The 16,910-nt window shown below is 38.9% G+C and overlaps 1 protein-coding gene across 1 annotated transcript; it reads right to left on the bottom strand.

Moving 5' to 3' along the window:
* Window positions 1-4,423: 4,423 nt before the first annotated feature.
* On the bottom strand, window positions 4,424-16,181 carry LOC142969325 (secretagogin-like). The gene is made up of 11 exons (XM_076109164.1): window positions 16,027-16,181; window positions 15,739-15,809; window positions 13,283-13,375; window positions 9,986-10,075; window positions 9,057-9,113; window positions 8,734-8,811; window positions 8,001-8,056; window positions 7,408-7,453; window positions 7,217-7,276; window positions 5,931-5,999; window positions 4,424-5,040 (listed from the first exon to the last, which is right to left on the bottom strand). The coding sequence occupies exons 1-11, from the start codon at window positions 16,094-16,096 to the stop codon at window positions 4,909-4,911; spliced, it is 822 nt and encodes a 273-aa protein (XP_075965279.1). The 5' UTR covers window positions 16,097-16,181; the 3' UTR covers window positions 4,424-4,908.
* Between the last annotated feature and the right edge of the window lie 729 nt (window positions 16,182-16,910).

Here is a 16,910-nt window from a genome sequence, read left to right as displayed (position 1 = left end):
CAGTGATGTTTGTTTGAACTTCTTCTTGGTGGAAAAACTGAGCACATGGCTGCCGCTTGGGGGAGATCTCTTACAAAAACAAACACGCATATTGAAATTTATGGCCATATCTTCACAGGTATTATTTCCAACAGTGCACAGAGAGCTCCGAAAACAGAGCAAACTCAAGGAGGTCTGACTGGAATGATGAAACACAAATATTTCACCCTGGAAGGAGGATCAGATCTCAGCTTGAATGTTGGACTTTTGGACATTAATCTAATGTTTATGTTAAGATTAGCAATGATCACTGAGTTTAACTTGGCCTATTAATTGAGTCATACAAATAATCTGATACATTTCGTATTTAAAATGTGTTGCTAATTGCTTCATTCAAATAAACAAAATGTTTATTTAAATAACTTGCACAGCTTTTATAACCAATTTGACATAATTTGGCATAAAAACATCGTATTCAATCTTCCAGATGGTTTGAGTCTTTGGCCGTGTGACATTTTCACCGGTTCCACTGCTGCTACCTGGTTTGTTTGGGGAAATGCTCGTTAATCTACAGTGTTTGCCAACCACACGAGACAATTTCTATAGAAAGTTACGCAAGTAAAGAGACTTTTAGAGCGTCGCTTGAAACACCATGACCACACATTTTACATTATTTGCCCAACACCACTCTAAATATAGATCACTTTCACTTAGTTTACATGCTGTAAAGTGTTGAAGTGCAGTGACTCTCTCTCTCTCTCTCTCTCTCTCTCTCTCTCTCTCTCTCTCTCATTACTCCTTTCTTGGAGCAGAGTGTAACATCTTTCATTATGCAAGATTTGGCTTCAAATTTATAAAATAGTTACTTTTAGTACAAAAGTAAAAATGTAATTTAATATTCGCTGCTACAAAATATTTGAAACATGCAGTATATGTTTCTCATAATGTTTCCTAATTCATCAGTTTTCCACTAATGACTGCTTCAATCAGTTTATAGTCCACAGCGATACACGTGAATTTAGGGCAATTAAGAAAATTAATAATGTACGATCTCTTAAAGGATTTTGGTTGTAGAGCCACTCAAAACCTTTCTCTCTATGGCCTGTATGTCGTTTTCACTTGATTCAGGATAAAACATCATTCAAATTTCAATGACATTTTGCACCAAAGCATATATTTTTTCCTCTGACTGACCTTCTGTTGTAAAAGTCGTTAAGGCGCTCGGCTGAAACCACGGAAACCAGTGACCTGGCAGATCCATACATTGTGAATTTTGTTTACAATTCAGCTTACAGGTCCAGTGAACTGCATGCAGCGCTGGGATTTTGGGAATGGGAATGTTAGGTTTCACCTAGGAGTTGGGACAGAAATGCAACCTTAAAGAAGGACTCAAGGGTTACAATTTACAACACCGTTCTTATTTGTTGTTTACTCAGTGAGAATGCTCTGGAGCCAGAGAAGAAAAGAAGGTGGAAGAAAAGACATGGAAAGAGGACCCTGGGGTCAGTGGTCTGTCCCTCCGAGGAGCCTGGTGCCTTGGCCTTTTATACATTTTAACAAGTTGTTGTTCTTAGCTGAGAACAGACAAGTGCATACCAGCTTCATGCTGCAAGCCTGCTATTTTTTTCTTCCATAATGGCTGTAAGCAGTTTACCTAAAGAAATGGCTGAGCCTGCTCATTACAAATGAGATTTTCTGTTTTAAGACGAGTAGAAAAGTGGTTGTTGATACAAGACTGTCTTAGAATGGTGAATCATTTAGTGGCGGGCTGTCAGCCGTCCTCGGCACTAATAGACTTGAGGAACAGCACCATCTTCTGGGGGTGAAAATGAACCTATCCACTCTAAGTGTAGAGCTGAAGGCAGCTATATTTTAATTACAGGTCTGAACACAAGTTAACACCTTCAACTTCCTGCTCATTGCAGAGTACCACCGTTGATTATTCTTATTTAGTTCTGCTGTTGTGAGCAGCGAGTGCAAAAAAAACAAACGGGCTTTAGATCTGCAGAGATTTTTCAATTTTTACAGTTTACGGTTGAGAGAGACTCCACATGAATGGTTCAAAGGCTGCAGTGCCTCCGTCTGACCACTAGAGGGCAGCATGAAGCAATGTTACCTTCAATGATGCTCTGTTCTCTCTCTCTCTCTCTCTCTGGCTCAAAAAGAAGTCAGGCTTTAATAGTCTTCAAAACACAAAGAGAGCACAAAGTAGATTAAAGGTTAAACTGATGCACATAATATGTACATTTAGTCCTTTACAAAAGGTTATACACAGTATGACCTTTAGTTAGACCGTAGCTTCCCCCTTCATTTATTTTGGCTGTAAAGCCTCAGGTGAAGCACTTGTTAATGTGATGGCAATAGAACACCACTAAATACATCATTACTTAAGGATTTAGTCCCATCTAACTGCCTGATAACCTGTTTAGGAGCTCGGAGCAATGCAGGTTCAGGGCTGTGTGCCAGTGAGGCTACAGTTCAATAAGGGCCACATCACCACTGGATAGATTGAAACAATTTAGTAGACCGGACATTACTTAAACAGGAAAATAAATAATAAAACGTTTTTTTGTACGAAAAGGCTTGATTTCTAACTAAGATTTAAAGGCCAGACTTCCTGTGGTTTGAGATATCATCTCGGTAGGCTGACGATCAGGAAATAATAACAGACATGCACAAGGACATTCAAGTAGTCAGATTCAGTTTGAAGCCAAAATGGAGCTTAATTCAACAGGAAATATAAAAGATAAAATCACTTTGATAATATAAAAAGGATTATTTTGCTTGTGAAAGGAAATACATAATCGATTACGCCTTCATTAGAGTGCTTCAACTCCACTTTGATGATATTGATCGGATATTATTTAATTGGAATTCCCCGCGACTGCACCACTAAAACGTTACACTTCCAGTGACAATGAGGCCTGAGTTGAGGTGGGACTGCATGGCGAGTAAAGCTTTCAGCCTAAATGGGCAACTGTTTGTTTTGCAGCAGCTGTGTAGCAGCTGCTCTGCCCACACAAATACACTCGTAAGCCCTTCACTATAAAGTACAATACACACACGCAAACACTTAAGACAAATCTATCTATTTACTGTTCATGAACACACTATCTAAAGTCTCTCTTTGTTTGTAGTTGTGTCTCTTTGTTTAATGAGCGCGCACACACACACACACATATACAGAGATAGACGAGATCAACCCGTACACTACAGCTCTGTGAGGACTCAAAAGGGCAATCAGGTGGTCTGAGGCAGAGTAAAGCTTTTATGTCCGCACCATTAGCTCCCTTTTAGAGGCCAGAATGGTTTTCCATCTATTTAACCAAGCCGGTGTTCAATCTCTGGCTTCGACTTAACAAACACAGACTCGCCCTGTCAGCTTGTTGCATCTCACAGGAGAAATGTCGCAGTGACCTGACTCACAGTCTATCTGGTGGGGATGAAAGCGTTCAGTTAACCTCTACAGATGTTTACACAAGAATATCAAGCTTACATGACCGGGAACTTGTTTTTCTTCTCAAGATGTTTTTGATTCGTATTTTGTCATTTCCAGTCAGCAGAGTCGTATTGTATAATATATTGTATTATACTGTTAGGTCCCTTTATACAAAGAATACTCTCCCGCACTGCTGATGACTCATCAATGTGGAAGTACTTTCAGCATAAATGTGTATAATGAGTCATTGCATGAAGAGTTTATGTTTGATTCATTTTGTTGTGGAAATTTATCATATGGTTCTTTTAGTTATAACTTGTATCGCAACCTGCATATACCACCCTAACCCTCTACCCACGCAAAGGCTGGGAACCTGGCCTTGTTCTTCTTCGGACAACATCTGCGAGGGTTGCCGGGGGGGGGGGGGGGGAGAGGAGACGAGATAACGTGTATATACACTGTTTTGTCTGTTTATCTGGGTTAGACCTCCGAACCATCCGTGGGGACAGAGCTCTATCCATTCAGCTGAATTTTGATTGAAGTGTCTGTTCATTAAATATGTTTAACACTTTATGAAGTTCCATCGTGATTATTTCTCAGAGGTTAAAAAAATTTTTTTCAACCACAAATTTTCTTCTTCTGTTACAGCATTTCTGCCGTAATAATAATTGTCAACACACTTTTACCCATAACCAAAGCTTATTTTAAAGATTTTGTAATGAAATGTTATGTAAAATTAAGATTTTAGGAATAAAAACCATCTTCTGTTTTATGTATATTTCTATTATATCTTGAGATTCACTGATGTCGGCCGATATTGACTCAACTAGCTGGATCGAGTATCGGTGACAATGAGGCTGATCTATTCAATTATATGCTGTATATATTACATTATAGATCTAATGTAAGTTTCTATTTTGGCTGACGCAGTTTAAGAGTTGAATTTTTTTGTATTTAAAAGAGCCGTTACAATATAATCTCAAAAAAGGGAACAGAAAATCTGAATCAATATGCTCATCACTTTATTTCTTCTGCAATGCATTTATATTAAAATTACATCATAATATACTTCATTCAGCCTACTTCGACAGGAAAACATGCAGATGGCTGAAAGTCAGTAACTGCCAACAAACACGAGCACCAAACTGAAAGAAAAACCCTCTATATTACAATGGAAAACATTGTTTACTTACTAAAAAATTGATTCATATACCACAACTCTTAAGCGCAGTCATTTTAGCCAAAAAGACATTCACATCTCTTTTTTTTTCTACCACATGCATTTTCAAGCCTATAATTTATTTTTCATCACACTGTATCAAATTGTGTTTTTATAAGTGTCAGGATCAAATGACTTTATGAATATTGACCTTAAAAAAAGCCAGTAATTAGACTGATATGGATCAAAACACAATGTTCCCTCACTGTTGATTTTACAACGGATACAGAGTCAGTTTTTCATGATACAATCTCATAACATTACAGCTCTCTTAACTATGTTTAGGTTTGACTCCCAGACACAGAGACAGCTCATTTCTCTGAATCTTTCCGTCCTTGTTGACGTCACAGTGACGCAGCAGAATGCCTTTCAACTTGTCCAGCTCGGGGCTCGTGAGATTGGGCTGGAGACGACCGAAAAGAGAGGAAGAGGGGAAAGGCATTATACTTACTGTATATCTAGTAATCAACACTATGCCAGCGTTTAGACAACCTCTATTAGCATCTGTTCAATCTCTCTTTGAGTTGACCGTTACATTTGTTAGCTCAAAACAAGTTCCTCTTAAAAAGTACAGAATACAATTACATTAATTCCGTTTGATCATCAAATCAGGTTTAGCGTCACATTGGGTGATCGGTAGGGTTGTAGGGAAATAATCCATTTACTTAAGTATTACAACTTTTGATTTTAAAATGTCTGGATCGATAAAAATTCCTTAATTTGACTTTGAAGGTATAACAAATGTATCGCTTTGTCCAGTTTTCAAAAATATAGGCATATACAAAATACATTTATGGAAATTTGATTATATTTGCCACAAGTATAAAACATGTCGTCTGTATGCATAATACATTTAAAAGAAAATGTCATTAAATTCTTTGATTTTTGGGTTGCTCGAAAACATAACATTTCTGACGATAATTGATATTATTGACTTCAGGACATCTCTGACTATATACACATGCTGAAAGTCAAACTGTATTTTACTGTATCAATTTAGAGAAGCGTATGATTCAATTTCTTCTAAATCACAATACTTTTCGAATCGACACCCAAGTATTGTGATAGTATGGAATCGGTAGATCAGCATCACGGCCCAGCCCTAGTTTACGTATAGTTCTAGAGAAAGTTGTAGGGCTGCATCTAAGAATTATTTTTTACTATTGATTATTTTGCTCATTCTTGATTCATCTGTATACATTACAACAATTGTACTTCTTGTAAACAACACTCTAATATCAGCATATGAGAAAGCACATTCACAAAAAACAGCATTATAGTGTCATGTCCTACCCTGACCAGCCCCATCATGTCTTTGACAAAGCCGTCCACCTCGGGACCCTCCAGCGCTCCGGTCTTACTCTGAACAGGAAAGAAAGAGGCAGAGAAAACAAACAAACAGAAAGGAGGAGTGTGGATTACTTCATCTAATTCACATCCCACTCACATTATTCAGTCATCCATTAGCCTTCCTTTTCTGGGCGTATGCCTTTGGTTCACTTTCCAGCATGCAAGCTATAGTAAGCTCCCTGGAGTGTTTGCCCGTGAACCATATAGCTGCTCACATTAAATGCATTTGTAGTTTCCACAAACTGCAGTGGAAAACAAATTATTCTGACTGTTTCTCACTGCAGTTCTAACACTTTTGCTAGATTGCAGTTTCAAGTATAGGGCGAAATGAGACATTAGCCATCTTGCTATAAGACCGAAGCGCTTTAAAAGCTAATATCTGTAACTTTCTGCACATTTACCCTCTTCAGGATCTGGAGACATATTGTGTGACAGACTGCTGTTAACTTAAAAGAGCAATGGAACACTTAATAAAAGGCTTTGATAAATGCAGCCAAGGTGAAACAAGAGTGACAAAGCTTCTCTGAACATTAAAGCAAGTACATGTAGAAGAAAAAAAGGTTTCACACGAGCCATTAGGCCTAGTACATGCCGTACTTGACAAAGACAATCTAGGCAGGGTCATGAAAATGATTTGACAGAATAGGGGAAGCTTGTCAGTGACTCCTGATGGAGGTTATTGTGTCCTATCTGGAGCTGTACTGTGAATGAGTCTGAGAGAGTTAACTCATCAGCCCAGAGAGTGACTTGACAACCTAATGGGTGCTTTATTTCATTATAGAAGTAATGGAGCTAATTGGATTGACCGTTGCCATCCTCTTCTGAGCACCCACACGCATGCAGATTTTAGAGTGTTAATTTGGGATGGAACTGCTTAGTGGAGGTGATGCCTGCCTTGACTGGACCGCTACCATCACAAGAATCATAATGTACTTCCCTTGTGCTATGGAGGAGTACTGTCCTTTCATAAGAGCGATATCTGTAACACATTTAGTTGTTGGGCTGCTTTGCCCACGGGTGCGTCTTGAAGGAAGAAGTGGAGAGCGATTGTTTGCCGTCCTCCTCAATATAGAATTTCCTTTAGGCTAGCTGAGGATTTAAACCCTCAACCTTTAGGCCAGAAGCCTGGTGTATTATTTGTCCACATTCTCGCATAGTTTCCTTCAGGACATGCTCGTATGTAATACAGGTCAGCACCTGTGTCCCACACGGCGTGGTATTGTACTTACGACATCGTAATGGTCAAAGATCTTCTCAAAGTCTTTCTTTCTCTCCTCTTTACTGCAGGCCTTGGGGGAAAAAAAGAGTTCTTATAAACCAAGACAATATGGAGAGAAATGAGATAAAAAATAACTTGTTAAACTGTGTGTTGTGTTTTCATCTGTCAAATATTATAGAACAAGATAAAGATTACACTTACATCCATTTCGAACTGGAGCAGGAAATTCTCCTGTAAAGCCAAGATCCTAATTGAGGAAGAAATACATGTTTTACGAGCAGTCGAGTTATGAAAGAGATTAATGTTCTTAAAAAAATATCGGTTGGTGCATTTTGTGTTTTTTATTTTTATTTCTTTTGCTCAATGACCTAGATTATCCAGATGCATGCAGCTATGTCTCTCCACCAACTCCCATTACAACATGCAAGCTCGGACATAATCCATCAAGCATTTTAGCATTAAAATGTCTTATCCATTTGAACTTTTTTCTTAAAATGCAAATGAGCTAAACAAAGCAGTAATTTTGGAGATGTTAGGAAAATGTGATCAAATCTCTCCTTCATGCCTATACAACCATCTAACAGGTGTGTAATGCAATTCAGAATAGAGACAATCACAGACAGCTTAGCATTGCAGGGACCTTTACGATTACATTACAGTCATTTAGCAGACGCTTTTATCCAAAGCGACTTACAATAACTAGTCACCAGAACAAACATCTAAGAGCATAAACCAGAGCAAAAGTACAGTGCAGAAACAAACTAACAGGAAATTTAGAAATAGATAATAGATACCTGGCCAAGTCGTTCAAATCCAAACAGCCATCCTTGTTTTTGTCAAAGATTTTCATCTGCAAAAAAAGAGGAAGTACTGAGGAACACAAAAAGAACTTCAGCGACTGAATTTCTGTATCGCTGGTTCTTTCTTAACGCCACTTGTGACTCTAGAGGCGACTCATCATTCGATCTGACACTGAGCGTGAACCAATCTCTTCCAAATTGAAACTTAAAGAATAATAGGAATAGGCTTTCTGATACTCTGGGTTTCTACATAGCTAACTCTGGGAGACGGGTAAATAAATAATGCAAGCTGCCTACTGTGTCACTGTCTTTTGACATCTGAAGCGACACGTAAAATTCTCAGCCATATTTTAATTTAGCAGAATACCTGAGTGTAACCACTCTTATACAGCTTTTATTTGTGAAAATAAACACGTCAAGAATAATGTTTTGAGTACAGGTGTTGCATATATTATTTCCATTTCAATAAATGTACAGTAAGTCACTGACAATTGCAGAATTTCACTATTAAAACCCCCCAGCTCTACACACAGCTACACAGCCAATACAGTAAATGCAACAGAGCCTCCTGCCCGCAGTCGGCCACTATAGCGTGACCAATTAATCCAACTGCACACTGAGTAAGGAAAGGGTTTAGCATAAACGCATCTTATTTTAAAGCCAAACAACGTAGAGCGAGACTAGCTGTGGAATGTCAGTTTGTGTGCATGAGAGTGAATTGTATTACCATGGTATCTGTGTACTCCTCCAGCTTATCAGATGACACTTCCTTGTCATGCTTTTGAAACAGATCTTTCAGGAAAGCCTAAGAACAAAAGTTTATCACATGATTAGACACTTAAAGGGTCAAATGCAATGGGTGATTGACTACTACGCACACACACACACGATACTTCTTTGTGTAGTGAGGGAGAGGATAAACATCTCAGTGTGTGTCAGAACAGGAAATAGTGGCTGAGGGTTCTCTGCCAATGCCACCGCTTTTTCCCCTGAACAGAAAAGGAGGTGTAATTGGTCTTCTGTTGTGCATTTGTGTCTGTACAATCTTACTTTGAGCTCCAGAGCGGATATGTAGCCGCTGCTGTCAACATCATACTTCCTCCAGATCTACAGGGGGAGGAAAGGGCAAATGTTTACATGCAAGTGCACGGGTGAATTTGAACTAGTTGGAATTAATGCAATACCATTAAAATCATCGTCATCATATCTAGTGGTGATATTCTGACATGTTTTTATAATGCAGCGTTCACAATGAGAACTATAATTCACCGTTACATATTACACTCTGTTAGACACAAATCAGATGGATATAATCCAGATGGTTAAAAGCATCTTGTAATTATGATGTTATCAAAGTTAACAAGAAGCATTGAGTGTCATCACCACTACATTAAAAGTCAAACTCTGCACTGGTTCCAGTCAGGTTAGAATTCATACTCTGGAGGTTGTTGGGAGACTTCCTCATACTTTGCATGTGCTGCAACTCCAAGTTACTGATGCATTCTCCTCCACTCTTTGCTGGTGGATCTAGCTTTACTCATTATACAGAAAAACGTGTTGTCGTGTTGCATCTTACCTGCCATTATAATATTCTTAGAATTTATCCATAGATACATTTCCTAGTTGCCGTTATAGGCTCAGAATCAAAGAAGCAATTAAAACTTTTGCATTTTCAAGCTTAAAAATGCGGTACTTGTGTGAGACATTTTTTAGTCCCAATCATACCGTTTATGGCTCATGTCTATGCACACAAGAGTGTAATCAGTCCTGTAAAGTTATTAAACATGAAACAATGGTCCCCAGTCAAACCATGAATGTCGCAGTCACTTCATGTACGTGTTCGTCCACTGGCCCATCAGGATGCCTTTCTAGTTTTTGTGGCTTGATTCATTGACGCATTGGGATTGATACATTCTTTTGGGGATTTGGCTCGTCTTGTCACATCTCATAATGGTGTTTGGCATACTTTGTGACCTTACCTTCATGAAGTCAACACTGTTGTCCAGAGGAGCTTCTCTGCGGAAAACTAACAGGAAGTTCTCATCTTCAGGGAGGATCATGTTGGCCAACTGGAAAACAGGGTAGAGGTCAGAGGTCAGAGCAGTGATTGGATAATGTCATTCTATGAGGCGTTTCATCTTAAGTTGTCCATTTTATTAAGTTTACAGCAGTTATACATACAAACTTCAAAACAGTTCAGTCTAATCCGGTCTGTAATTGTGATCAGATCCGGGGTCAGTTTTTATTACATCTATTTTCCACAGAAGAAATGGATCCAACAAAACTGTTGACAGTGAGGTTCGTGGATTATCCTGATAAGCCGGGACACTGTATATTGACATTTCCAATCACCTTTATTGTATTAACGGGACAGCAGATGTCTCAGCCGCAGATATGTGAAAATATCTGCATGGGTACATGCAACAACAGGACACGTGAGAATGTCAACATGTTTTATCGTCATTTAGGTGACCAGCCCTACACAAGTTTCTCCTGGCACCTCTCCAGTTCATGTTGCTCTTCTCTTGTGTGAACTTCTTTAATAGCATCAGCCCTCCATTAGCAGATTAAACTGGTCCCCATCATCAATCTAATTATAGTACAAGATGATACTGCGGTCATTGGGTTCACAAAGAACCACTCAGTCAGACAATCGCAATGCACCAACAGTGATGCCAACTCCAGAAGAGCAGTTCAGGAAAGAAATGCAGATTGACACGTTTAATGGCGTAGTAAAGGACAGACTGAAATGTAGGGAGACACGGGGAAACAGAGGGTTGAATATAGGTAGTTTTAATGGTAAAGAAAATGTTCAACACAAAATTTGCAGAACAGAGGAGTCAAAAAATGGGTAACAAAATTGTCTATTAAAACAAAACTTCAAAAAACAGGGAACACGGTAGGGAAGAGCAGAGATGACTCAGGGAACATACCAGGGTTGATCAGCAGCACAAGTAACACCACAGACCAGGATACGCCACAGCAGACCGACAATGAGGGACACACAGGGTTTAAATACACTGGGAAGGTGCAGGTGATGAGACACAGCAGGGTTCAATCAAGGGCGGGGCAGACGATCACAGAGGCGAGAAACAGACAAGGACAGGAAGTGAAGTGAACACAGGACACAAGAGGCAGGGAAAGTCAAAATAAAACGGAAGAAACAACTAAACAAAACCGTGACAGAATAACACACTTTGAAAAAAAGTTGTGCCATTGTTGAATGTTTTTAGACATGTCTCAGCTAAAGCAGGAATATGAAATAAGGTCAAAGTCATTATATAATTATCTGTTGATCGAAGGTTGAAGTTGAAGTCGTCATGAATAAAGAACGGTTGGCAGTTGCTGGCAATAAATAATACATCTGTATATTGTTGAATAAATCTATTCAACAATATGCAAGTGCACTTTGTAAACACAACGGTATACACAAAGTAGCCTATATATGGTACCTACTGTACAGTACTGCAGTGCTGCCTTAATAATGTAAGAAGACTGTCTGCCAGCAGAATGTTACTGTTCAGACTGTAAATCCATGGATCGCAGTCAAATGCTGGACAGGTTGAAACCCTCATTTCATCAAGCGTCCATCTACTGAAGTGCAATTGAGTCAATAAGAGTCTCTGCCAGATTGTAAAAAAGGCTTTTAAATATCGCGTCCATGCAATTAAGTGTATATGTCACAATAAATGCACGGTATGCTGTACATTTGCTTACTCTGCACTAACAGTGGGAAGGGAGTAGGTTACTGTTTATAGATTTAAAGAGATATCGTCATATTTTTCTCGTCTGATAGTAAGTTAACACTGTGTCTTAACAGATCATCATATGATACTGAACTAGAGGAGTAACAGCATTTCCTGCAGTCATCACACAGGAAACTATGGCTTGTTATATTCTTACTAACTTCCTTCTTCCTTCTATAGTATCATAGAGCAGAGGCGACAGTAGAAGGGGAAATAGCATTACAAATCATTTAGAAGTCCAAAACTGGTCAGTAGAGACACATGAGCCTATATTCTTATTGTTGGCTGTAGGGCTGCAGCCACCGATCTGCTGCGCTGGATCAGTACCTGGTCTGATGCCGACTTCATTAACTGGATCAGGTATTGACCAGATATAACTAATCCACTAAAATACAGCACTGTAGAATATATATTGTAGGTACAGTTCCTTTGTCGATGTCATTTAGAATGACAGTGTTTCTGCTATCAGCTACATTCATTAAGTCACATAACAACATATGTAAATGTCCCAATGAGTTCCAAACAGTAAGATACACACAGAAAAAAATACACAAATCGGGAGAGAAAGCGTCTGGTGGGTGCATCCCTGGTCGGCAGGGCGTGTTGCTACAAAGAGTTTTGACCACACTGTTCCTGCATCAGCCACCATATAATCAGTGTAAGTGGAAGGCATGTATTGATTTTGTTTTCAGCTTTTTGAGTAAAAGCCAAAACATCTGGGGTCTTTGGGTGCAATGCATTAGGTAATTGGCCTAAGTTTCTTTTTCACAACTAATGATAAAATGCTCCGATGAAGTATGCTGCTGCTGTGCCAAGAGCTGCACCAATTACTCAGAGTGGAGGCTGAGAAAGCAATGTCATCAAAATATGGCTGTACATTTCTCGGAAACAGCCGCAGCCTGTTGAATTGTCAGTCAAATTTTTATTTAATGAAAGAGTCCTTTGAGAATCTACCTTAATTAACTACTTCTTCTCTCTCCGAAGGCTGTTTCTTCATTAAAGGATGGCTAAGCATGACCCTCAGCAGGCCTGGAAATGAGTTTTCATCCTTCTCGAATACAGCACAAGTTGCACGCTGTTATTCATACATGAGAAAAATAAAAGATAAAGAGGAGATGCAGCGGAAGCAGAGGGAGGTGGAGTGGAGAAAGCGGTGAGTAGAATCGATAAGTATGTGAGAGAGAGAGAGAGAGAGAGAGAGGGATGGTGAGGAGGAAGAAGATTTAGAATAATAGAGAATAGAATAAAGAGGAAGTTAGAGTGAGAAGGTTTTCAGTGTGTGCAGTTGGTGAGTGAGACAAAGAGAGAGAGGGGGCGTTGTGAGGGAGTTGACTTGTGCAGTGTGATGCTTAAATGTCACCGAAGTGCTTAATTGCATATCGCATCACTCTGTATGGACCATAAATATGAAGGAGAATTTCATATATCCGTGCTTCACCTTTACTTACTATAAAGTACCCGACCTTAATATGAAAGAAATAATCAAGTGAATGAGAGAGCGATTTCAGATACAGAAATTGTATATATTACCTCCTGAATCTGTAGTTTCCCATCAGCAGTGACATCATAGGCGGACATAAACCTTTGCTTCAGCCTCTGGACTCTCTCTGCTGTCACTTTCTCCTGAAGAGACACAACAGGTTGAAATGCAATTGATTTTCTTGCCCCAGAACCATCATTGAACTGAACACACACATGATGATGATACAGTATATGAAGGGTAAAATAAGAGCGGTATCTACAGTAGTAAAGAAAACATGACAGTTTGCATTGATTACTGAAAAGAATGATATTGAAGGACTGGCTGAGTCACAGTTATTTTAAGCAATGTCACCATGGATACCTCTTTGATCTCCCATTTTTTTCTCTCAATGTTCATTTTCTCAACCCCGGGCTAATAGTTTGTAAAGTGTTTCTGTTGCTCACTCTACATGACCTTGATCCACCCACTCCTTCTGCTACACAGAACAAAGTGTGTGCTGCTTTATACCACAAAGCTTTGCCTCCGTGACTTGCCATCCAAGATGAGATGAGGTATTTCTTATACACAGTGTCATGATTTTCTGTTCTTTTCTATGCATTTACAGTGTTCGTCAATGACCTGACTGCTTTTGGCTGCAACAAGCAGTTTCCTGTGAAATATATGAAAGCTATCTAAACTTTCTCATCAGTCGACTACACGGTGCTATAGACAACGAACAGTCAAGTAGTGCATGAAACTTGATGCACTTCAGGATGTGGAGGATGAACATATTTTAGCAGATTAGAACTAAAGATAATTTGAGATAAGTTTGTTGTATGCTTATCTTTATTTTCAAAAAACACATTTAGCTAATCATGCCGTTTTTCTTTGCAAACACCAGCATCACTGTACTGTAACTATAGAATCCTGTTGATTATGAAGTCTGACTCATCGTTTCATGCAGTGCAGAGCTCACTGACTGCAGACCAGCAGGTGCCGGATCCTTGCTCATTACAGAAAGATCCTCAGCATCAGCTTTCATGTTCGGCAACAGTAATCTCTTGTTGCTAAGCAGAAGTTTTTAAAGCACAAATTAATATTTGACTTAATGTACACTTTTGACAATATGTACACTGCATAACAAACTCATGTATTCAGGCTTTTACTGATACTGATACTACATTTACACTGCATCACACACAATTTCATAATTACTGGATATGTTGCCCTAGAGGAAATAAAGACACAAAGATAGATAGAAAGCCTCCATGTGGTTATTGTCACCAGTGGCTGAATATAGTATAATAGAATCACTGTGCCATGAGAAATGGACAGCAGCCAGAACTTATCCTGGGGGCATTTATGCTGGAAAGCAAACATCGGAGAGACAAAGTGGCGTGTGGTCGGTGGTCTGTTTGTTTTAGTGCAACCCCATTAGTATCCGAGGGAGTCCAATCACACAAGCAAACACACACTGCAACATGTAATAGTTGTACGCCCATTTGGTTTTCCATTATAACTGGAGAGGAACTTTTCCTCTGACAGGGACCAGATCTCTTTAATTGTGCTCTGTTTTATATCGTTACAGTCACCCCACCCATCCAGATAACTGCATTGAGGTTCAGCTGCCCACATAGCAGAGATCAATGTGTCCAAAACCAAATGCATTTTCTAGAAGCTGATTCAAGATTCAATGTCAACGAATGGTGTCTAACATTGAATAATTAACCTAAATATGCGAACATTAGTTACATTTGAATGAATTACTATTGTATGCAGAACATTGAATTTAATGGCAAATTTCAATTTTATCTTGAAAACAGTAATGCACATTATTTACACTAATATTATTAGTATTGGCTAATACTGTGTGTGTGTGTGTGTGTGTGTGTGTGTGTGTGTGTGTGTGTGTGTGTGTGTGTGTGTGTGTGTGTCTGTGTGTGTGTGTGCGTCCGTTGGTTTGTTCATAGCATCTCACAGTTGGTTATTTGAGTTACTGTTTTTGAGTTACTGTTGCATTTCTATCAGCTAAAACCAGCATGGCCATTTTCCTCTGACCTCTGACATCAATGTGGCATTTTTGCCCAGAGAAATGCTGCTCAATGTTTTTTTATTTTTTGATAATTCTCTTTAAACCCAGAGAGTCCAAGTAGATCAGCAGTTTGTGAAATACTTAAACCAGCCCGTCCAGCACAAACAACCATGCCACGTTCAAAGTCACTAAAATCAGCTTTCTTGCCCATTTCGATGCTGTTTGGTTTGAACTTCAGCGGATTGTCTTGACCTGCCTAAATGCATAGAGTCACTGCCACATGATTGGCTTATTAGATATTTGCAATAATGATATGATATAGTGGCCGGTGAGTGTTGATTGACACATTAAAGTAGCATCATATGCATTTTACAGATGTAAATGATGGTGCAGTTGTGTCTTTGTTCCTGCTCAGCTGCCCTTGACATACACTGTATTAAACAGCTGTCATCACAAGTTATGGAAGAATTAATCCAAACAAAGTTGACTTACCTTCGGACCCAGTCTCTTCATCAGGTGACGAAAAAAGTCATCAAGTTCTTTGCCCTCAATGTAGCCATTATCTGTCAAATACAAAATGTGTCGTAAAGGACAGATCCAATGAAGCACTGAGTGAGTGAGACACAGAACTTAAATTACTTCCTTCAACCAGGACTCACACATTTGTCATCACAAATAAGGACTGTCTTTTTCTCTCTAATGTCCAGCAACGACAGAAGATGCATTGTAAAGGAGTGCACTTTTTCTGGTAGATGGAGGAAAAATATAATCTGTCCTCACCATCTGCATCGAAGTGTTGCCAGATTTCCAGGAAACCAGCTGCATCCACGTTATCAAAAGCACTGTCCATTCTAATGAAGAAAGGCAAAGAAAGCTGTCAACTTTGCCACGTAGAAACAATGAGGACTGAGGTAACAAACTGTGTTGCACTGTGCCTGCTTGGTTGACATATGCTCCTTTCTGACTTAGTAAAAAACACTCCTCCTCTGGGTGTGTTTGTGTGTGTGTGTGTGTGAGAGAGTGAGGAAGAGAGAGACTGTACTGTAGCATTGTATTTGCCATCTGGTGGCTGTATTGTTGCAGTGCAAGTCAAAAGTTGCAAAGAAAGACAATACAGAGATTTTAAATGATCTTAATCAATATTAATATTTGCACAAATAAATGTCCAACACCAGCAGAATGACTTAGTGGATCTTATTGATCCATGACAAAATGGAACAAATAACCTATCAACACTGACAATGAGCAAACATGTCATTTGTTTGTGTGTTTTATTTTTCCAGCTCAGGGAAAATGTTCCATTGTTTTGCATAATTTCCTTTTTTTGAATAATGATGAAAGTAGCATTGAATTGATTACATGTAATAACAAATTAATACATACAAAGAATTAATTTCTACATTTATGAACACAATGTACAAGAAGAAAAACAACAAAGGATCAAGACATCACCGGCCACTGTTTTTTATTCCAAATAAGTTAAAAACAAACCCCTAGTATAGTAGTGTACTTAGTACCAAAACAACGTAGGTTTTGCTGAGTTCACATAGGCGTGTGTATGTGTCACAGTGTGTATATTACATGTGCGTATATTACACATTCATATCTACACACGTACACTCCTACATGTATGAAAGCACATATATACATACAGTACAACTCAC

The sequence above is a fragment of the Anarhichas minor genome, unplaced genomic scaffold (assembly GCF_050575085.1).
Source record: "Anarhichas minor isolate MPS153535 unplaced genomic scaffold, ASM5057508v1 ptg000041l, whole genome shotgun sequence".
NCBI lineage: Eukaryota > Metazoa > Chordata > Actinopteri > Perciformes > Anarhichadidae > Anarhichas > Anarhichas minor.
Note: the sequence above shows the minus strand (reverse complement) of the source record. Positions and strands in the feature narration are given on the sequence as shown.

Coding starts and splice junctions, on each gene's coding strand:
- LOC142969325 (XM_076109164.1), bottom strand. CDS start 16,096: ATGGACAGTGCTTTTGATAACGTGGATGCAGCTGGTTTCCTGGAAATC. Junction 15,810..16,026: donor GCAACACTTCGATGCAGATG/GTGAGGACAGAT, acceptor TGTATTTGACAG/ATAATGGCTACATTGAGGGC. Junction 13,376..15,738: donor TGAAGAGACTGGGTCCGAAG/GTAAGTCAACTT, acceptor GTGTCTCTTCAG/GAGAAAGTGACAGCAGAGAG.